Source organism: Thalassophryne amazonica, chromosome 16 (genome assembly GCF_902500255.1).
Source record: "Thalassophryne amazonica chromosome 16, fThaAma1.1, whole genome shotgun sequence".
Classification (NCBI taxonomy): domain Eukaryota; kingdom Metazoa; phylum Chordata; class Actinopteri; order Batrachoidiformes; family Batrachoididae; genus Thalassophryne; species Thalassophryne amazonica.
Genome location: NC_047118.1, coordinates 48,263,429 through 48,290,266, shown reverse-complemented (window position 1 = coordinate 48,290,266; position 26,838 = coordinate 48,263,429). Strand labels below are relative to the sequence as shown.

At 38.9% G+C, this 26,838-nt stretch overlaps 1 protein-coding gene across 3 annotated transcripts; it reads right to left on the bottom strand.

Moving 5' to 3' along the window:
- Window positions 1-1,420: 1,420 nt before the first annotated feature.
- Window positions 1,421-26,817, bottom strand: LOC117527334 (histone acetyltransferase KAT7-like). 3 transcript variants are annotated; one of them, XM_034189646.1, is made up of 15 exons: window positions 26,646-26,817; window positions 23,568-23,706; window positions 22,609-22,812; window positions 14,480-14,764; window positions 14,303-14,385; window positions 13,691-13,777; window positions 11,833-11,931; window positions 11,542-11,652; window positions 10,838-11,029; window positions 10,029-10,118; window positions 9,340-9,480; window positions 7,627-7,720; window positions 7,145-7,291; window positions 2,874-2,980; window positions 1,421-1,951 (listed from the first exon to the last, which is right to left on the bottom strand). In XM_034189646.1, exons 1-15 carry the CDS (start codon window positions 26,658-26,660, stop codon window positions 1,853-1,855), a joined length of 1,893 nt encoding a protein of 630 aa, XP_034045537.1. In that variant the 5' UTR covers window positions 26,661-26,817; the 3' UTR covers window positions 1,421-1,852. The 3 variants fall into 3 exon arrangements, with proteins under 3 accessions (XP_034045537.1, XP_034045539.1, XP_034045538.1); XM_034189648.1 differs by having other exon boundaries at window positions 11,563-11,652; XM_034189647.1 differs by having other exon boundaries at window positions 14,480-14,761.
- Between the last annotated feature and the right edge of the window lie 21 nt (window positions 26,818-26,838).

Here is a 26,838-nt window from a genome sequence, read left to right as displayed (position 1 = left end):
ACTTTGTCAGCACATGTTCAAGCATGTGTTTCAGTGACACAGAAGTCTAAATCTAGCCATTTCAGGTGTGAAGGTTTTTGTATAGTAAGCGAGTTACTACATGCACAAATAGACTTATTAGATGTTCAGGATTTTTCATTTTAAAGCTACAATGTGTAAGATTTAGGGCCATCTAGTGGTGAGGCCGCAAACTGCATTAGGCCATCAGTGGTCATGATTATGTTCGTCTTCTTTGGCGACAAGGATTCATGCTCCCGTCCCTTCTTTTGTGATAAGCAACACATATGATCCTCCATTTTACAGAAATTAGGGTTTTCAAACTTTTTAGCCTGCACTACTATCTACTACCTACCAGTAGATAAGTGCACAGGAGAGCAACCACTGATTCCACTTCTTTTTTTCCTTCACTTGATTGGCTGCACTGCAAAATTCAAAGGTTAGAATGAGTATATCCCTTCTATTGTATCAACACGGCTGTGCAACATGGCAGCCTCCACAAGGCCATGTAGATATAATATGCTAGTTGTAAGTTTATGAAAACGCATAGATTCATTGTTGCAGATAATTACACACTAATGAAAGGCTGGCTGTGAATGCTATATTCCATTTCTGCTAATAATACCCCAAAAATCCAACACACTGTAGCTTTTAACTATAAAATTGGGAGGAAAAAAATGATTTTGCACAGTATGATCCCTTTAAATGAAGCATGTCATTTCAAATATGCTTTCTGCACACAAACTTTTGCAACGTGATTTACAATTTAACATGTCAAAATGTTTTTAGTAAACCAACGTGTAAATTTACAGTATAGATACCAGTATGTGAGCAGTAGTAGAATATTATTCCCTGGATTGAAACAATAGCAACACTTCTACAAACAAGCGTCTAAGAAAATTTAATTTTAGAGTGTGCAGTTAGTCAGTTTAGTCCGCGTGCATTTCATTGTGTGAACTTAGCTGCACTTCAGGTGAGAGTTCCTATTCTTACAGGATGCAGTATGGCTGTGTTTAATCACAAGCAGCTGGACAGCATCTACCAAAAATATGTTGCATGAGTCAACATACTGTCCACCTGTGTTTTTGTCAATCTTCTGGACAACAGAATGGAGGTTCAGTTTTGACAGTAGCAGATTAGATGAGCGAGCGTGCCTGCTGCTCAGTGCTAAATGGGCATATAGGAGGTAGTGCACCTCTGTCTGGAATTAGTGTCATTTTTCTGATGATAAATGACCTTGAGGAGACATTCGGGAAGCCCCAACTTAAACTTGCATCACTTACAGTTGTAGATGAAAATTTTGTTTCTAATTAACTTGAATAAATGAGTGTGAAGAAGAAAGTATGAACAGTCGTTTTTATGCATCGTAGACCATCAAAAAGCCATGTGTTTGCAAAAATTAATCAAAACATTTACTCTTTTTGTGTGAATTCTGTTGAACTACAGCAACATTTAAAAAACCAAACCTGGCTGTTGTTTGTTATGAGTGTTACGGAATAATTATAATTCGAACAGTTAAGTTATCTATCAAGTGTTTAAAACATCTGTAGCTACAGTAACAATTCCACTCGCAGTTACAATAAATGTGCACTGATTAAATATATGTGTCAAGTGTCGGCTGATTGTAGAAGTCTAGATTCAAGTGCATTTGCCACGTGTCTCAGCCTCATGTCATGACTCAAAGTGAGCCGTATTACTTTGACTGGAGTCGATGTCCTGAACCAAGCCAGTGACTGTTGAACCCAGATTCTGCTCACATGGATAACGGCTGACTATTCTAACTGCTGGGCTAATGGTCTGTGTGCATGCCAGTGTATTTATGGGTCCTTAGGTTCGAGTGTCAGTGGAAGATTCTCTACGTCCCTTTGGGTGGTGTCCATTTTAAGGCTGTGGGGTCAATGGTCTTGCCAGTGCCACGCTTGGTCTCCTTGGCCTTCCAATCATCAATGAGGTCCTACAAAAAGAATAAAGCATATTACACTATACTACCGAATTAACTACATCAGTGAATGATGGCGAATTTGTCAGTAAATGTTCCATTTACTTTCTACCATTTACCAACGATAATGTTATGTCGCGGCAAGCTGTCCCTGACTCAGCGCTAATGAAGTGATTCTTCATGACATAGCTGGACTGAGAGTTGGCTAATGCATGCTTCAAACAGGACTGTACAGATGTGCTGTCAACATGGCTTCTGCAGCGGCATGCTTAAAACTGCATCCTCTCTACTGGCAATACGATCTACACAGTAGAAAACCTGCAATCAGGAAATCCAATGGCTCCACAAAGATCTCAGTATCATCTGCAAAGTAAGGTAAGCAAACTTTTCCTCAAGTGGCTAGAGTCCACAACCATGCCAAATGCCCTGTCCATGTCACAAAGGAACAGAGTAGGACCCAGAACATGTCCCTGGTGAATGCCAGAACTGACTTGGAAGAAGTAAGAAATAAAATGAATGAATCTTGCCAGAGATGGACAAGTTTTTTCTTTCAGTCTGTTGGGATGACACCAGTTTCTGAGGTGGAAGCAAAGATTACTTGGAACAGCATCACTTCTGACCTGAAGAAGCTCAGCCCCAACACAGATTCCTGCAGCTTTATCTAGTTTCATTGGTTTCACCACATTTGCACTTAAATTCAGTGCTTTGCAGTTGACTGGACAATCAATTATTAGAATCCTGGTGTCAAAGATTTCCAACATCCTGGCAGGAGGCTCAGCCTTAAACAACTAAAATGCACAGTGTAGCCAGCTCACTAGGACAGTACAGCAGGGTCATCCAAAGACCATGCTGCCGCATGCCATGTGACGCACAGTAGCAACAGCTCAAAAGAGACAGGAGACATTTTTGATTTGCATTTTATCCAAGGATTTTGTACCTGTCTCTTTAAGACCAAGTGCTTTCCCTTCCAGTATTTGAGCATCTGGAGGGATTGCAGTGTGCTGACGATGTCCACCGGATTTACTGCTGTCTCCTGGCTGATCTCTGCACAAACAACAAAGGATAGAGTCACAACACAAAATTACCTCAAATATATTTCACTTTCTATTAAGACAAGTTTCCATAGAAATGTTCATGAAATAAAATATGCATTAAATTTACTGAATGACTATCACCAATGTATTATTTTTCTATGACATTAAAGCCCCTTTCACACCGGAGCCAACTTATAATTGCGTATTGTGGCATATCATCTACGCTGAGTTATGCAGCTCTACACCAAGTTTAACCAGCTCCACGCTGTGTTTTTGTTCCCTACGCAGCAGTATGCAGAGGTCTATGCGAGGAGGGTACAAAAAATTAATCCTGTTTAATTTTTTTCCGCATAGAACACTGGACGCAGAAAGCACACAGTTTTTAAGCAGGTCTGCGTGACACGGCACTAATGCACGCAAATCTGCACAACATTGTGTTAATGTACACATCCAAAAACTGAGGCCGTGCATCCAGCTAGAGGAGAACAGGTGTAGCGTGCATGATCCACGCAGCCCGCAGCGCATCTCTCTAACTGGTGGACCTCTCTCTCTCTCTCTAAGTATGCTTGTGAGTTTAAATGGCAATATTTTCTACTTTTTCGGGGGGGGGGGGGGGGGGGGGACAGACTGTTTCATTCACAAGGAGTAAAGGGCTTTTACCCGTTCATTTCAGTCCGATGCACCATCACAGTCTGACAGACACAATATCCCTATAAAGCCTGATTTTTAAAAACGACGCTTGAAAATACTTTTAATTTCTTGTCATGGTTGGAAATGTAGTGTTTTAAAACAAGTCCCTCTGTGTTCCATTTCATCCCTCCTGACCGCCAGAGATTCAGTGCTTTCAGCACCGCCCTCTGGCAGTCAGGAGGGTGAAATGGAACGAAGGTTATGTATGTAGCTTGGGACTCCAACGAGGGCGATCATATCTCCTCCACTCTCCCTTATCTCTGCTCTCTGCTTTAACCCTCAAGTCCCTACTTCATCAGACTGTGAATTCCTCAAATTATATAGGATACTGGTTCTGACTCTTTAAACAAAGCGTTGTTGCTGTCGGTGTGATCAGGTCTGATCACACCTGATCACGGTCGAATGGCGCTTTAAAAGTTTAAATCATCACAGCGCTTCAATATTCAGCTCATCACAGACCTGATCGGATCAGCAGACCTGATGAGAAAACAAACGGCGCTTTAAAAGTTTAAAGGGTCACAGCACTTCATTCACGGCAGCATTTACCACAGCCAGACTCAACAGCTTTCTGTACACAATGAAAATGATCCACCAAGACAAAAAATAAAATAATGTTAAATTACTCTGTTTCTGACCCACACAGTGCAGTACCAACCTGAAACAGTTGGTGGAAACGGGGCTGTCGGCATACGCTGGTCGTCAAGGTGCAACAGCTGCATTAATTTATGCCAGCGTTTTTAATAAATGGTCTGACAGGGCCTAAAACAACCATATGCTACTATAAGCAAGTCTACGAATGCAACCACGCGCCATCACACACCAGCCTACACAGGGACTATGAAAATGTGTGCAATTTTCCAGCGTACTCCATATACATTTTAGTGTAATTGTATGCAAGCCAAGTGTGAAAGGAGCTTAAACTGCACATACAGAAAAACAAAAAATGCAAAGCAGAAGAAGTTAATTTCTTTGATTTTGTCTATCAGCAGTATCCCGTTTGTATCTCTTCTATGCAACTGATAACATTTCGAAAACATGAAATATTTACTCTATGATACATTACCTAAGAGCACTCAAAAGTATGATACTACTGGAAAAATGCACACATCTCATTGTATACAAATATGATCATAATCACTTGTATGATTTCCAACTGAAAATAATGCATTTTCACATATGCTAAAATATACAGACTTTCCAAGTAATTGATTTGAACGTTGTTTCTCAACTGTTGTCCATTGAATTGACTGAGGTTAAGTAATAGCAGTCTTCTAATGTAAAATAATTAAGACTTCTCAGTGCTGGCCAATGTCACATTTGCTTATACAGGCAGAACAGAAGAGTCAAAGCTGACTTGAATCATGACAGTACAGTGAGAACTTCTTCTCAACACACAGAGATGACTGTGCTGTCTGTGACCAGAGAACATTTTAAATTCAATACATATCTGAGGAAAGCAATAAGACACTGGACAGAAGGGAACAGTGTGTTATCACAGAGACATTCACTCTTATTGTCATACCGACCCGGAAAATGAATTATTATTCACTGCATTGGCAAAAACCTATTTCTTGTGTGAAAGGAAAAAATTGAATTCTGTATGAGTTATCAGAGTTTAAACCAAAACTAATCTAAAATGTTAAGGTCAATAGTGTGTCTTAGCTAAAAGCTTAAGAAGTGCTACAACAACTTTTGAAATGAAATAAAATTTCTTTTGAAAATAACCCACTATTTAGCAAAGATTAGTGCTAAAAACTACATTTTTAAGCTGCTGTGATGTTATGGTAACCAATCAAGTTTATTTATTTTTAACTCTGATCCTGATCAGAGTCTTTTAATATTGACTATTTGTCAATACAGAGTCCTGATCACATACTTGAATTTTCCTAGATATTGCACTTGCAGAGCACAGTGCAAGCACATTGGCGGCAAACCAATGTAAACACTTGACAATTTAACAGCTCTGCCATGCATTGGGGAAAAAAAAAAACAATTTCAAACTAAGCTGTTTCTTAATGTTTTATTTCTTTTTCTAAATTAAGGACAGATTTATTTGAAATGGCTCATATTGCAGAATTGTCGTAGTAAAACTAGGAAACAGAGTAATATTGCATAAGCAACATTTAATTTGGTAAAACTGTGTTTTCATAATTATCATCATTATTATTATGCAAAAATTGTCTTTAAAATTGTCTTTACTCTAAGGGGGTTGAGGGGAGGAGGTGCTGCACAGTTTCTGTTACCAGTTAGAAAACACATTACAATGAGGAAAAAACTTGTTCATTTATGAGGAAAATGCCATCTGACAGACCGGTAAGGAGGCTCAATCGCATGCATCATCCATCAGAAACAGACTTCACATGTATTTAACGCAAAGGACAGCAAAATATGTTTTTAAAATTGGCAATGCAGTTGGCTGCATCACCACCGTGCTATGAAGCAGACAAAGGCTGACAGGAACTATTGATGATCTGTGTGAATAAAACAGACTTGTTGCATTTTGAAAACGAAGGAGAGTGTTAGTGCTTTTAAAACATGTATTGCAGCTCTGTGGTGAACTTGGCAGCAGCACTGACTGCCTGCTCGCATCATTGGCACATGAAACGAGAGAGGAAATGCGCACTCATTTAGCGAATGGTGTGTAATATATACCGATCAATCAATTAGGGGAGGTGATGGTCTAGTAGTTAAGCGTTGGACTTCAGACCAGAGGATCCTGGGTTCAAAGCCCAGCCACACCAGAAAATCACTAAGCGCCCTTGGGCAAGGTCCTTAATCTGCTAGTCGCTCCCGGTGTGTAGTGAGCGCCTTGCATGGCAGCACCCTGTGTTTGTGTGAATGTGAGGCATAACTGTAAAGTGCTTTGAGCTTCTGATGCAGATGGAAAAGTGCTATGTAAATGCAGTCCATTTACCATTAGGAAAAAAAAGCCTTGATCAGCCTTGTTTCCATCAGATTGGGACACCTTAGCTAAAAGGCTAAAAAGTAAGTCCCTTTGGCTGCTCCCTTGTTTCCATGCGGAGTCGCCACATCAGATCCAAGGTTAATCTGCATGTTGATTTGGCATAGGTTTTACATTGGATATCCTTTCTAACGCAACTCCACATTACATGAAGAAATGTGGCAGTGGTGGGGTTTAAACCAGGAACAATCCACACCAACCCTGCTAATAGGCTACATAACTAACCTACTACTACTACTACTACTACTACTACTACTACTACTACTACAACAACAACAACAACAAAAGAACCCTGATGTTACATCTTTAAAGGAAGCAGAAATGATTTTATTGACAATACCTCCATCGAAAAAAATAGTAAAATCTTCTAGCTATTAAAGAAAATCACAATTTCTCTTGTTGACGTATTAATTTTTTTCCACCCTCGCATCAAATTTGTATGTTGCAGCAGGTAAAAGCTGCATTTTCATTTCAGAGCCAAACATTTCTTATCTGCCTACAGAATCACTATCCTTGTCTGACCTTTGATGGAGATCTCTTTGCCTTGAAAGTTGTTCAGATAGCGCAGCAGCACCTCCTTCCAGTAACTGCGGTAACTGATAAGGCCCAGGTCAGAAAGGGGTCGTTCAGGGGAGCCGACCTTCTCCTCCACCTTAGACAACAAATAACCTGGAAGGATAAAGTGGACGCAGCTGTTTGTTTGTTATACTGTTTAATTTACATTCCTGTACATGCACACTTACTTCTCCTGGAAAACACTATAACATGTACAAATAAAATGCTAAAGTCGTAATATTATTACTTTAATTTCTACATTACAACAGCCTAAAGTGTTTTCAAGAGAACTCTTAAGTGCCACAGTCAGTCTAGTCTGTTTTCTTACCCTGTGCAGAATCCCTGGACAAGCCCTTATGACAGAAAGGTTTAAGAGAAAATCGCATGCAAACATGTATATTGTTTGATAATATAAACATACAAAGACCTGCATGAATGTCTTTACTCACTGAAGTCTATAAGCATCTTGCCGTAGCCTTGCCTCATGTACTGTGGCATGGTGAGGATGCAGGACACATTGTAGTTCAAGAAAGAGTTTTTCTCCTGCAGAGGAACAAAAGTCAAAGTTATAATGGTTTCACTAATGTTTCTAAATGTTGGTATAAATATCAGAAATTAGTATAGCATTTTGGTGTATTTCTTTAAAGAGGCTAATTCAACAAGACCAAACTGAGATTTCTGACGTCCGTCAATCTGGATCCAGATCACCTCCAAAATTCAGTGGAGTCTTTGTGCCCTAATATCTATCTGTGATGCAAATTTGGTGGGAATCCGTGAAGTAGTTTTGACGTAATCCTTCAAAGCCTATATAAAGTGAGAATCCAGATTTGGATCACCTCCAAAATTTATTGGAGTCTTCCATTGCCTAATATCTATCTAATCTCTATCTAAATCCCTAATATCTGAATCTTGCTCTGTCTCGCGGTCTGTGACTCACGCAAGAAGTCAATTTCAGCAGAGTTCTGGTTCAGAGCACAATATAAACACACGTGATGAAGTATGGACAACAAAAACATCATTGGGGCATGGCAGGTGTCCATCACAGGTGCTACACCTCCTCTAGATAACCCTCTGTACTTGGGAGAAGGTGTCATCATGATATTTGCCCGGGAACTCGCTGGATCAATGCCAACCACATCCTTGCTAGCCATTGTTTACATGCGCTGTGAGATGCTGGAACTCTCCTGGCGCTGCAGTGTATTCTGGGAAGCGAAGGGTGCCATCCTTGGCGGATGTAAGAAACCATTAAATATGTATTCTCTGACAAAATACAGAAACATACAGGGTCCTTTCTTTCACCTAGTACACGACACACAGCAAGTGTCACTGCTACTTTACAACTGGCACAATTTTTAAATTTTGAGTCAATTGCATACATTCTTTAGATTGCGACTGCAACACTTGCAGTCAGTAGAATATCCATGGGCGTGTTGGTCTTGAAAAATGACAGCAGTACTGCTTACCGGTCTGGTACTTTAACAATGTTCTTTGGAGAAAAAAAAGACTCAAATTAAAAACAGAATTAGAATTAATGCTTTATTTTCTATATACCATTTATCAAGTGGAAGCACACCTTTGATTTGAAGCTGCTTCTTTTGTCACACACACATACACAAGCTTCCAGCGACAGACAGACAGACAGACAGACAGACAGAGAGACAGAGAGAGAGAGAGAGAGAGAGAGAGAGAGAGAGAGAGAGAGAGAGAGAGAGAGAGAGACCCGTTGCGCGCTCGGTGACAACACTTTCATGGAGACTTTCACTTTCAGTCACCAAACATCAGAAAATTCTCCGGTAACAGCAGGAAAAGTAGCTAGATTTGTCGCTAGTCAGTTATGAGAAAATAAGTTGTCAAGAAGGTTTGGAAAGTCGCAAGAAAGTCGCCAAGTTGGCAACACTGAGCGTAAACACACGCAACGCGAACTCACCCGTGAACAGCCCTATACCGACGTGAACGTCTCGTACCAAAACGGTTCAATACAAATACATGTACCGTTACAGATTTAGCATTTGCACTATGTGATTAAACTGTCGTATAGACCGTCAAGATTAAGCCTTAATGTGACTACTTTTGTTGGAGTTATGTACATACTAAAAAAAAGAAAAAAGAAAAAACAAACAAACAAACAAAAAAAAACACAAATGAAGGCAAGAGGCTCTGACCTTGGAGAAATATCCGACTAGGTGACAGCCTGTGTTGTCAGCTTCAGTCATGACATAGAAGAGGAAAGGTTCAACATCATAATAGAGAGTCTTGTGATCCAAAAAGAGTTTAGCCAGCAGACACAGGTTCTGGCAGTAAATCTGTGAAATACATCGGAGGCATCATAAAAGATCTGGACTGAAGATTTATCTGGTAATGTTCCATTAGGGAAAGACTTGACAAAATAATTGTTTGAATGAAAGTGCGTTGATTACCAAGTGGTAATTTCACATAGCCAGACCTGCATCCTAGCACATGTACAAAGATCTTGCAAATTTCAACTGCAAAATTTGATTATTCATTGCGTATAGCTCCTACCTACAGCAAATAAAAATCACCAGGGAAATGTGGCTAATAGCTAAGCATGCTGGTTCAAGTTCTCAGCCAATCAAATTACCATTTTCAAATATCTTAAATTCTACGTATACTGTAGAAGACCAAGTCCCACCATTAGCAGAAAGTAATTGCATGATAAAAATAGGTCTGTTGTGTTTTGAATTAGAGTCATAATGTTTGTCACACTGTCTGCAGTGTTTCTTTTATGCTTAAATGATTTGAAGCATTTGCGAAAAATATTTATCCACATGAACAAAGTGTTTGACTGCAGATGTGGGACCTTGAACTTTTGAGATCTGCAGAGCTCTCTCACCTTGTTCTTTTTCCCATCTACCTCAAACACAGAAATGTTTCCCTTCCTGTAGATCTCATCACCTGGAGGATGCTTCCACACACACTTGGCCTTTACACAAAAGAAGAAAAGGACAGTAAAGTTAAATTTATATGTAAAGAAACATCATTGAAAGTGTGTCACTAACTTTAGACCACCAGGCTGGAGATTTTTGTGCACTACTGTAGTGTAATTTTATGATTGCCATTTTTTATTTATTTGTTTTTTTGGAGCTAATTGTGGAGACAGTGTTGATTCCTGGGAAAGCCCTATATAAACAGCTGTTATTATTGTTATTAATAACGAACATGTGATTTTTTTCGGTATACAAGTTACACAAGAGTATGTCGCAGAACCTCCCAAACTAGTAAAAGAAAAAAGAAAAGCCACAACAAAACTACGACTTATATATCACACATGAAAACTGACAAAGAAAACATAAATCCATGACACACCAAAAATTCAACAAACTATCCTCCTGCAGGAAATAAATCTTCAAAACAAAGTTGTTTTGTGTTTGTTTTTATACATGGGAAAAATAGTAAAGGTGTTATCAAGACTGTTTATTAATTAAAAAATTTAAACTATCTACTACTGTAAGCAACATGTTGGTGATCATTGTATCCCAAGGTTCAAGGTTCAATATCTCCACCTGATGGACATTTACCATTAATGCAGGTACAATAGAATTTCACCAAGAATTTTCTAATGTTTTAAGCGCATGCAGGCAACTGGATACAAAACCAAAGGTGAAGACAAAAAAAAAAAAAAAAAGAAGAAAATGGCCTCACCATGTGCCGGCGCAGAATAGTCTGACTCTTCATATACTTGAGGCAGAACTCGCACATATAGAGCCTCCCGAGGCGGGCGTACTCTTCTGGGTATGGCGAGTGGTACCAGGTATCCAACTCATAGCGGCCAAACACAATGGTTTTTATCATGTTGCTGCCCTCCGACACCTGGCCAGCCAGACGTAGCTTCTCCTGTACACGCAAGAGCAGGAAAGAAAAGGAGATTGGGAAAAGAAGTGAATAAGATCAAAAGGAAAAAGTTACAATGAATGAAGGATGAACATGAACTGAGTCAAATAGCTTTGTAATGCAAATCGCACAAAGAGGTGCAAGAATGACAATGAGGCAAAACCAAAAAAAGGAAAAAAAAAAAAAACACAAGAAAAATGCAATGAGTTGAAAGTATGACAGCTTTGAAAATGTTTACAGGGTGTCTGCATAGATTTTCAAGAAGCTGTCATAAAAAAAAACAGAAACTGCAAATAAAATCATATATATTTAAAATAAAAAATAAAATAAACAACACCAACAAAAACAAGTAAAATTAATATAGAAGCTCTTGGAAGTGAGTGTCCAATCTACCAAAAATAATTCTTCTTGTGGCTGCAGAGTTGTGGACTGAAACAAAGAAAGAGGCAGAACAGGACAAAAAGAGGGGGCAGGGGAGATACAGGAGGAGGGTGATGGTGCGTTTTCTCTCTTACAAGGTCCTCCAAGGCACGTGCCTGAGCTTTCCTGAATAGCTCGAGGTCGTAGTCACTGGTGATGTTTTCTAAGAGTGGCTCCCGACTCGTCCCATAGATCTGACGGTGCTCCTGGAAAGAGAAACAGCAGCGATTTTAAGTATGATCAATCGGCCAGCAACTCAGAGGTTGCAGAATATATTTTATGTGATGAGGTGATGGAAGGACAAATAAAGGGACAGACTATGATGTGTGTTAAATTGATGGAGAAGTGAAGATTTCGGATATGTCAAACATGTTTTAACAACTGACCATGTGTTTTTCCTTCTGTTCTTTGTTGAGGCCAGAGTTCCTCTTCTTTCTCAGCTCTGTCACCTTCTCTTTATACCGAAGCTGTCGCTCTGCAGGAGCCTGAGACCAACGAGAGACAAGCACACCAACAGTTGATAATCTGACCTCGACTGTCCTTTGCAGCCAGTTTGACTGCTTTACATTTAGAGGAGTGAAAGAAGAAAAATGGATCATTACTAGTGATCCATTTTTCTGTGATCTCATTAATTTTGTTTTTATGTAGGAGAGATTTGAAAGTGTGTATGGGGGGGGCACACTTGCATAAAATGCTTAAATGTTTGTACAGACATGATCACATGAGGCCAGACAGCCACGTCTGAGTGCACACAGCACGGCGAGCCGGCTGTCAGCTGATCACAGCACACTGACAGCTGGATGATGACCCAGTGCACACGACTTGTCACATTACAAACAGAGACCACCATCAGGACAGGTATATAAATAATTCCGTCAATACCTACATACGCAATTACATAAATACCTAAAATGAATAACCACATAACACAGAAACAGAGTGACACACTGGCCTGAGCGCTGAATGGACGGACGGGGGGGTGTGTGTGTGTCTGCCAATTGCAGCTGCTGTTGAGCTCTCTGCTCCTGGATGTCCCAGCTGGGTAACACATACAGTGTTTTGAAGGACATGAACTTCCAACTTTCCTCCATGAGGCATGTGTCCCTGCCTGCTGTCCTCATGTGGAAATACATAAAACACCTTTTCCCTTTGCGCCGGGCTGCAGCAGCTGCACACAGCACACCTCAGCAGGCATACATTTGTCTTCTTGTTGATTTTAAGCATTTCATGCTCCCGTTATAAGACAGTGATTGTAGCACAGTGCTAAAGTTTCCGTCTGTTAATCACATCTTTTGTAAATTGCAGGTTCGAATCCTGCGAGTGGCATTTAACTTTTAACGTTCTGTATTGGGCCCCCTTTTATTTATTATTTATATCAACCCAGTTCACTAATTATATTCCCCTTTTCCTGAGATACTGAATCATAGCACACCTACCAGCTTTGTCCATTTTCCCCATCTGGCACACCAATACTCACTTAACTGAATCAAAATTTCACACGTTCTCAAGAGAAATGTTGGTTTGTCAGAATGCAAAAGATGGAGAACCATACCCTATTTTTTTTCTCCCGGCCAGGCTCAAAACTTTTCAAATCATCCCTCGTATCATTTATATTTTTGTTTTTCCATTTCATTTAGCATTTAAAACAGTCTCCACCCCAAAAGCGAGTTCTACCACTGCTGCTCACATTGTCTGCCATGTTTGCCAAACTGCATCCGCTTGAACTTTAAAAATATTTGAATTTTGAATTTGACAATTTTACATATGTTCAAAAGTAAAAGAATCAAAGAATCCAGATTAACAGTATAAATACACCAGAGAAAACATAATATTTGCCAAAAAGTTGTTTTTATGATGTGTTTATCAGATTTCTCATAATCCGATAGCGGCCTTAATCCAATAACGCATACAACATTATCCTGTTTATATGAACATTTTAATAATCGAGTAAATCCAAAAATCAGATAATTATCAGTTTATTAGCGTGTATGTAAATGTGCTCAATAAATGAGAGAATTCTGGGACACACAGATGCAAACACACACGCACGTATGTCTATGATGATATGGGGAAACAAATTGGAGCTAAAGAAGGTCACAGGCATGTTATGGATTCTGTGTAGCTGAAGAGAAAACATGTTCCTCTGTACGGGTCCATGTTGTTTTAGGTGTGAGCATGTGTCACTATGTGTGATGCGCTGCTGCAAACATCAGTGGCGGAGTGCTTTCTTAGTATGGGCATTACCTGGTGTCTCGTGGCGTGTCTGTTCTCGTCCTGACGGTGCGACAGTGTCCTTTCCTCGGTCTGTTTGTCACGTGTTGATGCCTTGCCCTGATGGAACATCAACATTGTAACACCAACAAGGCAACAACACACAACCAGCCCTGCAGCACAATCACACAAACATTCAGTAACATAGCAGGCCGCTATGCTGTTGTAGGCTTGACAGCCTCAATTTTACTTTGCTCCAGTTGAATCCACTGGACAATCAGAATGGTTCAGGATAATAATTAAAAACAAAAACATAACAACACCAACAAGCACTTAAAAATGCAACTTGTTTTCCTTCAATCACACAGGTAGCCACCAATAACATGGTGGCTACCTGTGCACAGCACATATGCACAGCAGAGTGAAACATATACACAGAGATGTTTATACAACACAAACTGCACGATACATTCAATAATCAAGATTATCCCTTTTTTCTTGAGAAACTTTCTCTGCAACAGCATGTAAACAGTTTCACACATAAACTGTACGCTGGAATCTTGTTTTTAACCTGTGTGTGTGTGTGTGTGTGTGTGTGTGTGTGTGTGTGTGTGTGTGTGTGTGTGTGTGTGTGTGTGTGTGCACCTTGCATTCATCAGCAGAGAGGTTGTGGTAGAGCGGACAGCCTGATATGGAGAAATGTCTCTCATGTCGGCCTGTTAGATGACCTGAAAACAAAGACAGAGAAAGAGATATGGTGTGACGAAGTTACTTTGTAGGAGAAGCACAAGGTAAAATGATGCCCAAAGCAGTGCTCCTCACCGAGGGAGTTGCATCCTGGTGTTGGACATTTCATGTTGAAGTTGTAGCTCTCATGAAACCGTCGTCGTTTGGGCCGGTGGGAGAGGTCGTGGGCAGCAGCCTCCTTGAGTGACAGCTCTTTGGCGAGTCTCTCATCTTCTTCTTGAGAAACTACAACATTGTTGCTGGAAGACACAAGGTCGTTGCTGGGGCTGGAAACCTCAATGTCCGACTCCGAGGAAGGGGCATTGCCTGTCGGAGTGCGAGGTGGGGTCTCGTCCCGGTCTGGGCCCTGCTTCTGGTCTGCTGGGCCAATCAGGAGAATGGGAAGAATCATTAGGAGAATGATGGGAATACACTTGGTATTCCCAGGTTTACTAGAAATAACCCCCATCCTGCAATGTTAAAAAAATCTTAAAGGTTTCCTGCCTCCTCTTAATGTGGATTGGACAAAAAAATATATAACTGTCTCTTCCAGCATGGTCTGAACCTTCACACCAAAATTCTGGAAAAACTTTAGGAAAAAAAAAAATAATTCAACATTACTGACCCCATTCCTTTATCTGACTCCACCCCCAAAGCTTGTTGGCATTCGTAACTTCCACACACAAAAAAAATAAGGTTTTTGCATGTTCACATTATCGTAATTTAACTTACAACATGTTGGTACAAAATTGTTCAGTAAAAAAAAGTTAGACATAGGCCAACAGTGGTTTGAAAATAAACAAATCAAATCAAGTCAATTTTATTTATATAGCGCCAAATCACAAGAAACAGTTGCCCCAAGGCGCTTTATATTGTAAGGCAAAGCCATACAATAATTACGGAATAACCCCAACGGTCAAAACGACCCCCTGTGAGCAAGCACTTGGCGACAGTGGGAAGGAAAAACTCCCTTTTAACAGTAAGAAACCTCCAGCAGAACCAGGCTCAGGGAGGGGCAGTCTTCTGCTGGGACTGGCTGGGGCTGAGGGAGAGAACCAGGAAAAAGACATGCTGTGGAGGGGAGCAGAGATCAATCACTAATGATTAAATGCAGAGTGGTGCATACAGAGCAAAAAGAGAAAGAAACACTCAGTGCATCATGGGAACCCCCCAGCAGTCTAAGTCTATAGCAGCATAACTAAGGGATGGTTCAGGGTCACCTGATCCAGCCCTAACTATAAGCTTTAGCAAAAAGGAAAGTTTTAAGCCTAATCTTAAAAGTAGAGAGGGTGTCTGTCGCCCTGATCCGAATTGGGAGCTGGTTCCAGAGGAGAGTAGCCTGAAAGCTGAAGGCTCTGCCTCCCATTCTACTCTTACAAACCCTAGGAACTACAAGTAAGCCTGCAGTCTGAGAGCGAAGTGCTCTATTCGGGTGATATGGTACTATGAGGTCCCTAAGATAAGATGGGACCTGATTATTCAAAACCTTATAAGTAAGAAGAAGAATTTTAAATTCTATTCTAGAATTAACAGGAAGCCAATGAAGACAGGCCAATATGGGTGAGATATGCTCTCTCCTTCTAGTCCCTGTCAGTACTCTAGCTGCAGCATTTTGAATTAACTGAAGGCTTTTCAGGGAACGTTTAGGACAACCTGATAATAATGAATTACAATAGTCCAGCCTAGAGGAAATAAATGCATGAATTAGTTTTTCAGCATCACTCTGAGACAAGACCTTTCTAATTTTAGAGATATTGCGCAAATGCAAAAAAGCAGTCCTACATATTTGTTTAATATGCGCATTGAATGACATATCCTGATCAAAAATTACTCCAAGATTTCTAACAGTATTACTAGAGGTCAGGGTAATGCCATCCAGAGTAAGGATCTGGTTAGACACCATGTTTCTAAGATTAGTGGGGCCAAGTACAATAACTTCAGTTTTATCTGAGTTTAAAAGCAGGAAATTAGAGGTCATCCATGTCTTTATGTCTGTAAGACAATCCTGCAGTTTAGCTAATTGGTGTGTGTCCTCTGGCTTCATGGATAGATAAAGCTGGGTATCATCTGCGTAACAATGAAAATTTAAGCAATGCTGTCTAATAATACTGCCTAAAGGAAGCATGCATAAAGTGAATAAAATTGGTCCTAGCACAGAACCTTGTGGAACTACATAATTAACCTTAGTCTGTGAAGAAGATTCCCCATTTACATGAACAAATTGTAATCTATTAGATCATACACTGATGATGAAATGATGATCAAACACTGATCATAAAACTGACATTGCAACATAACGTGCAATTTATTTTCACTTAAGTGAAATAAGTTTGTTAAACTACACTAGTCACAATTATTAAAGGAAAAGGTACACATTTTAGGTTATGTTATATAACTGCAAGTGAATAGACATAACTGTGTATAAATTTGTTTTGATACTTATAAGTATTCTTGAGTGGTTTGCCAGTTTTTCTTGTGATTCAAATCCACAAAATAACCCAAAATCAAACAAGTCTGAAAATGACCCCATAACAAAACAGCTTGGTATGCCAACAAAACATTTCTTAAACCAAAGTTAAATAATCAGTAAGATGTATGCCCCCCGCTAGCATTTACACACTCCAGGCATCGATTTAGCATACTCCTGATAATCCTGTCAATAGTATTTTCCATTTCAATTTATATAGCGCCAAATCACAACAAAGTTGCCTCGAGGCGCTGCACACAAGTAAGGTCGAACCTTACTAACCCCTAGAGCAAGCACACAGGCAGCAGTGGTAAGGAAAAACTTCCTCTGATGATTTGAGGAAGAAACCTCAAGCAAAGCAGACTCAAAGGGGTGACCTTCTGCTTGGGCGATGCTACCGACACAATTGACAAAAACGAAGGTACAGGACATTTTGGTACCAAAAAAAACAAAACAAAAAACATACCTGATCCTTTAATAAATGTGTGTTTAAAAAAAAAAAAAACAACCTTCACAAAATTAAGGTAACATTTTGCATGAATATTTCTGAGTAAAAAGGGGGTAAAATAAATAGTTGAGAATAACAAAAATGAAATAAGTTGGCTACTTAATAACGTCAAAGCCTTTTAATAAAGTTGGTTCAACCTAATTAACCTTGTAGAAAACAAATGAAATCAAGTATATGAAACCACTTAACTAAATACTGTGCAAAACCTGAATTAGTCTGACTACAAATGTGTCATGTGTGTACTCAGTAGAGGCTGAATTAGAATTACTTTAAAAAACATCGATGCAAAATGCTACCTAATTTACCAAATTAATTTAATTTTTAAAGTTGAGCAGCATGTTCTTTTTTTCCCCAACCTTTAAAACATTTTGAGCCGTATCTTGCAACTTAAAAAACATAGTTGGTGATCGGCAAGGGGTGCTTGACACAAACAGATGAAAGTAAAAATATTGTAAAACTGGCAAAAGAAAGAATGGTTATAAGAAATCATATTAAATCCAAGTCCCAGTTCACGTTTTGGGGTAGTTGTGCTACTTTCCTGGAAATAACTTGACTAAACTGTCTTTTACATTTGATGAAAGTTATTTAAAAGAAATCACACACCTGCAAACTCAACACTGGGTAGCACGGTGGCTTAGTGGTTAGCATTGCTGCCTCACAGCAAGAAGGCTATGGGTTTGATTCCCACCTGTGGCCTTTCTGTGTGGAGTTTGCATGTTCTCCCTGTGTTTGCGTGGGTGTGAACCAGTTTCCTCCCACAAGGACATGCAGGTTAGGTGAATTGGAAACTTAACTGTCCATGTCTCCCTTGCAAAAGAGGTATCAATCTCAATGGGACTAACCTGGTTTAAATAAAGGTTAAATTAAATTAAATACTACAGCATTAATACAGTGCAGCCTATAATAAGTTCAATCTTTCCTAACTGACCTAAATACTACAAATGTTGTTCCACTTTACTTGTATGTATGTAGCACAATTTTAAAACCCATAAAGTACTGGAGTACACCCTGCTCTCTTTCTTCAGTGTGTGTCTTGTGGGACCAGCTCTGTAGCTACACTGTAATATGTAATCACAATGAAGCGCAGCTAAAACCCTCCAGCAGTCTGGCAGCACAAAAATCCAATAATAAAGATGAATGTTATTGTATCAGAAGATCAGGGCCACATTTCCCCAAAGAATCATCATATAATATGCCCTCAAAAATTATTGCACGTTAGCCAGTGCATCCTAAACATTCACAGAGTCCTAAGAGCAACTTAATGTGCAAGAAGCTGTGAAACTGGTAGACAATGCTGCAAATAATTTGTTTCATTTAAAGTTTATGGTTCTTCAGGTACATCTTTAATTTTAGAACGGTATCAGAAACACTGATGTTCTCTCCAAGGTTGTCCCAACTTTAATGTTTTAAAATACATTTTATTTGTTGTTACAGCAAGTAGATAATTTTTGTCTGGAATTGTGGTACTCATCTCTTACACTTCACCTGGCCAATTTCTAAGAATTGTTGTTTTGAAGACTTAATTTGTGTTTAAGTGGAACATCTGTCCACACAACACACCAAGACTGGAACCAACAAGACCCATAAAATTTGAGAATCATTTTCTTGCAAAAATATCAGCATCATAAAACACCTATGTTCAGTGACCTCATGACTCCATAAGGTATTCCCGCATGAAAAAGATAAGATTACTGTGTAAGACGCAACTGTTCTCTTGGCCATGAGGTCCACTGGTGAAGGTGCTTATTTCCAGATTCCGTAGCATGAAGGCATGAAGCAGGTAAGAGTCTATGACTCTCCCTGGACAGGATGCCAGTCCAACGCAGGTTACTTTCTCAGCCAAGGCTGGAACCCATTTACATCTGAGTGGACTAAAACAATGCGTATGAAGTGTCTCGTCAAAGCACACAGATGTACACCAAGGTCTACATATTGGCAACTAACAATTTTAATACCACTTTATATATAAAACCATGCCCAATTTCACATGCGAAACTGGAGCTATTCATAATGACCTTTTTTTTTTTTAAGGCTTTCAGCTACCCCCAGGTCCTCAGGGTCACCATAGCAGATCACAAAGAGATCCACATTGGGATTCTTGGTGTTCCTAAATGCTCATCTTCTGAGAACTGACAAGATCAGGAGTGCACAGCATAGAATGGTTGCACAAAGACATTAACCGTCAGGATACTATGGACTTGAAAGTCCACGTTGAGTTTTTTTTTTTTCCTTTTCTTTTTATGGACTGCTGAGGGTGAAATAATGGTACCTTTTTTTAATGTTTGAAAAGCTGTTTCAAATTTCCATTTATTTTGTTTTTCTTATCATACATAAATAAGTCAAACAAAAACAGAACCATGTATCATGATAAGAGATGTATCATTTCATCATTATTTGATGCACTGTTAAGTAATAAAGGCTAAAATTAAATAAGCAAAGAATTCCATTCAAAGGCTGCAGCTTTAATAGAAGCTTCAGTGTTTAATGTTGAGCAAAAACTCACAGGATATTAATTTGTCTAGTTGGGGAAAAAAAAAAAACAGGCTTTCAGGATACATGCTGAAGGTGATTTTGTATTTTTTATGTTCGGGAACACACAGTGATAACACAGGTGAACAGCACAAAGACATTTAACAGAGAGTCACTTCTCTTTTTCACATCACCTATGTCATTAGTTCTTTTCAAGTCTTCTGCTCCTTTTTCAAGCTACATCTACTCAGTCTCAATTTTCACCCTCAAGTTCAATTTTATTGTAAAGAAGGAAATTCTTACCGTCCTATTGCCAATCCTTTTGTGCTGCTTGGTTCCTCATTTCACCCCCTCTATTTTTACACTTTACCTTTTACCACTTGTGTCTGTCTCCTTTAATCGAATAGTCAGGCTCATAAGAATTTAAACGGCAACACAATTTTGTAATTTTGACTCTGGACACCACCAAAAGTGAGTTAGAAATGAAATAATTGGCAATATTGCATTTGAAACCCAATAAAGCACCAGGGGTGGATGGTTTCCCATCGGAGTGGTACAAGGAAATGTAAGACCATTTGATCCCTATAATGCAGGCCACAAACAACTATGTGAAAAAAAACAAAAAAAAAAAACAGGCATAACTCCCCCCTCATGGAAAGAAGCAGTGATCTTGCAGATAACAAAAGAGGATAAAGATAAACTGGAGTGTGAAAGCTATCAGCCGATAAGTGTACTGAACCAAGATTACAAGATCTTTACCCACATTTTGGCAAAAAGAACTGAAAATATCCTTCCGCAGATAATAAGTTTAAATCAGACGGGACATTCATCAAGCAAAGGCACACACGAGACAATATCCGCTGCACACTACACGTGATTGATCATATAGTTAAAAATAAAATTCAGGCAGTAATACTGAGTCTTGACGCAGAAAAAGCTTTTGATCGTGTTAGCTGGGAGTTTTTATATAGAGTACTACAAAAATTTGGTTTTCATCAGACTGTTATTAAAACTATTCAAGCATTAAATAGCAACCTAAGGGCAAGAATAAAAATGGAGCCATTTCAAAATCATTGGACCTAGGAAGAGGAAATTGCTCAGATACCCCTCTATTAAGGAGTGGTATTATATTACATATGACATCCATGTAATGGAACAAATTACTTTTTCTCCAGGTCAGTGAGTTTGAGGAAATTTGGATGAAGTGGATAATGCACATTTCCCTGAAATTCACGACTTCTGTTTAATAAAAAGAATAAATAAATAAATAAATAACAATAAGGTACCTTGCTTTTCTTTGTATTTGGACATGATGAAACCCCATGTTCTGTTCTAACTTAGTTGTAATACAATGTGTACTGATAATGTAAAAAGAAAGTGGAAAAAAAAAAAAACATGGATTAGATGTAAAAATGAATGTAACTCATGATGACTGTATGTTCTTCATATAATTATCCTAAATAAAGGGAAAAAATAATATCAGATGAACCATTTAGGAATTATAGCCATTGTTTATAGACAGTACCTCCACTTTCAGAGATCATAAGTAACTGGACAAACTAAATATGTTCAAAATAGTTAAAATTTTGAGATTGGTTTACAATATGTGTGACTTGCCTTGAATAAAATTATATTTTGACATTATTGCATTGTCTGATTCCATTCATATTTCATACTATAGTTTCTAATACCACTGAAGAACCATAGGAAAAAGTTTGAGAATTTTTGAGGATAGACATACCCGCCGCAGCACAACTTTTCTTCTTTTTCTTTTAACATTTGAGATGCTGGGGGAAAAGACCATTTTTTTCAAAAAAGAAAAAACCCCTCAAAATAATTAACTGATTTGAAAAATAGTTGCCAATTAGTTTAGTAGTCGATTAATCATCAATTCATTAACTAATCGCTGCAGCTGCAGAAGAACTCCTTCAGAGTCATCTTGGTGGCTTCCCTCACGTCACTGGGTTTTTGAAAACAACCTACTCCAGACAGTTACCATACAGTACCACACTGTTTGTATTTAATGACTGAGATAAGTCCAAGACATATTCAATGTTCATGTGTCATCCTCTGATTTAGCTATGGAAAACTGACTGTAAAAGTGACACTTTAAATGCACACTCCTCATATTTAGTTTTTCCATTTACTCATGGACTCTGAAAATGGAGAGCCGAGGTATAATAGTAAGTCCCTTCGGCTGCTCCCTTGTTTTCACTCGGGGTCATCACAGCAAATCCAAGGTGGATCTGCATGTTGAATTGGCACAGGTTTTACGCCGGATGCCCTTCCTGACGCAACTCCACATTACATGGAGAAATGTGGCAGGGGTGGGATTTGAACCCGGAACCTTCTGCACTGAAACCAAGCACATTAACCACTTGGCCACCACCCCTCAGCCAAGGTATAATAAAGATGGTTATTATTTTTAAACTATTAATACAATATTTTTGTTAAACCTCGTGAATTAAAGCTAAAATTCTACACTACAAGCACATCTTGATTGTGTCATTTCAACTACATTACGGTGGTGTACAGAATCTAAAAAAAACTGTGCCACTGTCCAAATACAAATATATGGACCTGACTATAGATACCTTTCTTCTTTTAATCCATGTCCCATTTTCTTTTCTGAACCTACAACTCACAGTACAAACAAGACCACTGCAAATTACAGTGTTTCAGTTAAACAATGTTTCAGTTAAACCAATGTGTAGTCAAAATATAATGCATGCAAAAACAATATTTTGGGCAGCCTGCTCAGGAATTTCCCAAAGGTCTCACCATTAGCTTCAGTGTCTGAGCCAGAGGACCTGCTCTGACGTAGTGGGTATTTTTTAGCTGTGGTGTTTGATGCCCCCTGTTGGCTGCGAGTGACCCTGCGCCCAGAGGAGAATACGGAGGCAGCTGACAGCTCTGCTGCTGAACCCAGGCCTTCATCTGGATACACAGCAGCAGGAGAATTACTCTGTACTGGCCTGAAGTTATCTGGAGGAGATGAAAGCAACAGAGAGGATTTGTGTCACTGCAAGTTAACTGAGCAATTTTGACCATTATCCATCTCTGTATACGTTTTCTGGTACACCTAGGAACTATGCAGACCACCAGTCTAAGGCATGGCTTGCTGCTAGAAAAACTGTCACATTCACGTAAGGCCAAGAGTCACCAATTCCGCTGTTGTTGTTTGCCTTGCGGCTGCTCCCATTTGTTCAGGGTCACCACAGCAGATCTGGATCCGGTTTGGGAGTTTACACAAGTTTTACACATGATCTTCTTCTTGACACAACTCCAGTTTTTACCAGGAGAAACACACACGCCCTGATCTTCCGAAGAGGTCTCTCATCCAAGTACTAACCAGGACATGCGCCGCTTTAGCAGACTGGCTGCAAGAATCTTGCAAACTGGCTGCAAGAATCACCAATTTTACATGGGGAAAAATTGGGAGTATCTGGAGAAACCCACATGCACACATATGGAGAGAACATGCAGGGTAAAGATCAAGGTGGGATCAAATCCAGGAACTTCAAAATGTGAGACAGCTCTATCCTCCATTATACTGACCATAATTAATTAGAATAAATGACCTAATAAAATACATCAGACTTACAGTTCCAGACTCTTTAAATATTTGTACTTTGCACAACAGACTGGGATTCCCCTAAAACACAGGGCCACCTACTGTTTAGGGAAACCTCTGTTTGACTATGATTTTAACAACAATAACAATAAATTGAGCTGCATACCTTGTGAGCACTGGCTGAGGCGCAGAGAGGAGCGAGTCAGCCGCGCACTGCTCCGTCTGCTCTCAGTATTTTCAGTGGGTTCAAGGTCAGCTGAGAAGTCAGAGTCCTCTGTCCCATCTGAGCTGCTGCCTGCAGTTCTCTGAAAAGCACACCAACAGTTATGAGCAATTAAAATTCAATATAAGACTACAATCAACCATATTAGATAATGTGGAGCCTTTCTGTATAACCAGACAAGATATTTGTCAAAACAATGTTTCACAAGGAAAATGGCCACATTATTTTATTGACAGATTTACATCAGTATTTTGTTACATTTTTGCTCACAATCATTCATTTGGGTTTCTTTATTTACCAATGTTAAAAAAAAACCCCAAAACAAACAGAAACAAAAAAAAAAAAAAAAAAAAAAAAAAAAGAATCACATTGAAAATAAACTCTCAGTTGCAAGAGTAACCTGGCCAAGACAGCAGCAACTGAGACACAATAGCTCCTGAAAACCAATAAAATCAGAATTAACAATAAAACGGTAAAACAGGAAAGAAAAGTAGGAAATTAAAAGTCTGAAATAATAACTAAAACATTCACAGAACCAAACTTGACTGACTGTCTGATAAAGCATTTTAAATTCCCACAGAGTGCATTTCTCATTAAAATTTATAATATCCTGGAGCTTATTCCATGTGATGGGAGCATCGTCTCCAAATACTTTCTTGCCAAGTTCAGTTCTGACCTTTGGGACATCAAAACGGAGCAGCCATAACCACTTTGACAAACTAGGGACATAAAATCAATGAAATAGGAAGGTGATAAACTTAATATTGCTTTATTATAGTTTTCTTTCTTATTTCTATATTAAATTAAAAATGACCTGGCATACTTTTAAACACACACGCACGCACGCACGCACGCACGCACGCACACACACACACACACACACACGCGCACACACACACACACACACACACACACACACACACACACACACACACACACACACACACACACACACACACACACACACACACACACACACAGCATGAATTACATCTGGACTAATTTGTATTACAATGACTTGCTCAGACACTGTGTGGATTGATCTATCAATAGACATCGGCACTGCATAATAACAACACAGAGTTTCATAAACACTATAAAATATACGTTAAAAAGAAAAATAACATTTTAATTTGAAAATTTTATTTATTAAAAATATATATATATATATATTAAAAAATGAAATAAAATATATCTAAAATATCAGCTAACTAGATTTGATAAGGTTAAACAAATGTCTCCTAATTCTGGAAACATAATAAATGCTTGATCAAAGCAAAGAGAATAGAGTACCAAGAGACGACAGTCCGATAAACTCTAGTCAGTGGCAGCACTGTGGAAGTGCTGCTGCCATCTTGGATTGCTGATGATAATATCAGCTTTCCAAACACTGTAATTTAACATACTTTTTTGTCTTGATGGATCATTATTGGAGTTTATTTTCATCACAAGCAGAATACTGAAAACACGATAGATAGCCGTGGTGACCACTGGGACCAATGTAACTTATAAAATAATTAAGGAAAAGACTAACAGGTCAAATTTAAAAACTTCATTTATGCTGTGTGAGGCCAGCAGGTCTCGCTGTGTGAGGCCAACAGGTCTCCTTCAAATGATGTGAACTTTGTTTTTGTTAATTTAAAAAAAAAAATAAATACAGAACCTAACAGCAGTTCTTCCTGTTCACTGTCCGTGGATTTGTTTAGAACGGAAATAGAGACATTAACAGCATCCGGTTTCAACCGAAATATGAACCGCAGTTCAGAAAACTTGCACTGTAATGACCAACATGAAACAACGCAAATGCAAAGTAAAGTGTAATATTACTAAGTTGGTATTATTGTAATAATACCAACTTTGATTTCTAAGGAAGATTCATAATGCTGTCAACACATCAGATCATCATGTTATGGATGTATACTACAGTTTGCATGAACAGTTTGGTTTGACTGTGGTATTGGCTTCTCATTTCATGTTATGGATGTGTTAATGCAACTCATGTATTAATGCACTTATTTTACTTATTTAAGGAAAAGACATGAAAAAGTTCATATCTGCAGCAGTTGTGGTGATCTTGGCTTTTTTCATCAGCCACATCATGTGGTCTGATGGGCTTTAAACAGTCCAACATGGCAGCGGCAGAACGAAGCCATGGGGAATCTGTTGCTATGGGGTTTTCTCTTGGTACTTACTACATTCCCTTTGACCAAATCACACAGTGAAGAATCAATTTCCTGTTTCTCTAAACATAACATGAAAAAATATTTAATGGTGATCCTCCCACCAGGGAAGCTAGAATTTACATTAAACACTTATAAATTACTTTATAATCGTTTAAAGACAGTGATGACATAAAATGCATTTTTTTCTAGAGATTATCTTCGAATATATCAGGCTTTTTTAGGTGACAAACTGCTGCATCACAAGCAGTATAGATAATTTCGTTGTACCCCTCCTGTACGACAATAAAGACTATTCTGTTCTATGGCTCGCCTTGACAGATTCACAAGAACAAACGGGGACATTCATTTGCATAAGACCAATTTAATTGGAGAAAAGGCGGGCTTTAATGAAGAACAGCCAATGAGCGCAAAGCCTGAGTGAACCTGTCCAATCATAGCGTTGTTTTGGTGCTGGCGCACAGCTCCAACCTTGCGCCCAAATAGCAGCCTGTTTCTTTTTATGGATGCAAAAGAAATCTTATATTTAAAAAGCCACAAACTCAAAAAAATCATCAAATTCCTCCTCGTTATACACTGAAGAGACGGTACTTAATAAACCAAAACGCATCCACGCAACTCAACAACTGACACTAGCTAGCTTATCTTTTAGCAACTACGCCAAACTATGTAATTTCATGAATAATTATATTCAGTACACTCCCCAAAACATCTCATTATTATCACATTAACTGTTGGCTTGTTTTTTCAGCAAAGCAACGGGAATTTCCACAACATTTCATTTTAAGACCTTGTTGGCTAATGTTAGCAATGACGTTGTTTTGTTGTTTGTCCGTCTTACCTTTCTTCGAGGCATTGTTTTACAAATCCAACGTGCCACTCTGCACTGGTTATTATTAAATATAGTTCAACTTTTTTAATATTATAACAATAAATCAGCAGACCTGTTATATTAGCCAACTTGGCTTAAAAAAATACAAAAAGCGCATTTATTTCTCCACACTTCCGGGTGCGCCGGGTGCTTCCTGTGTCTT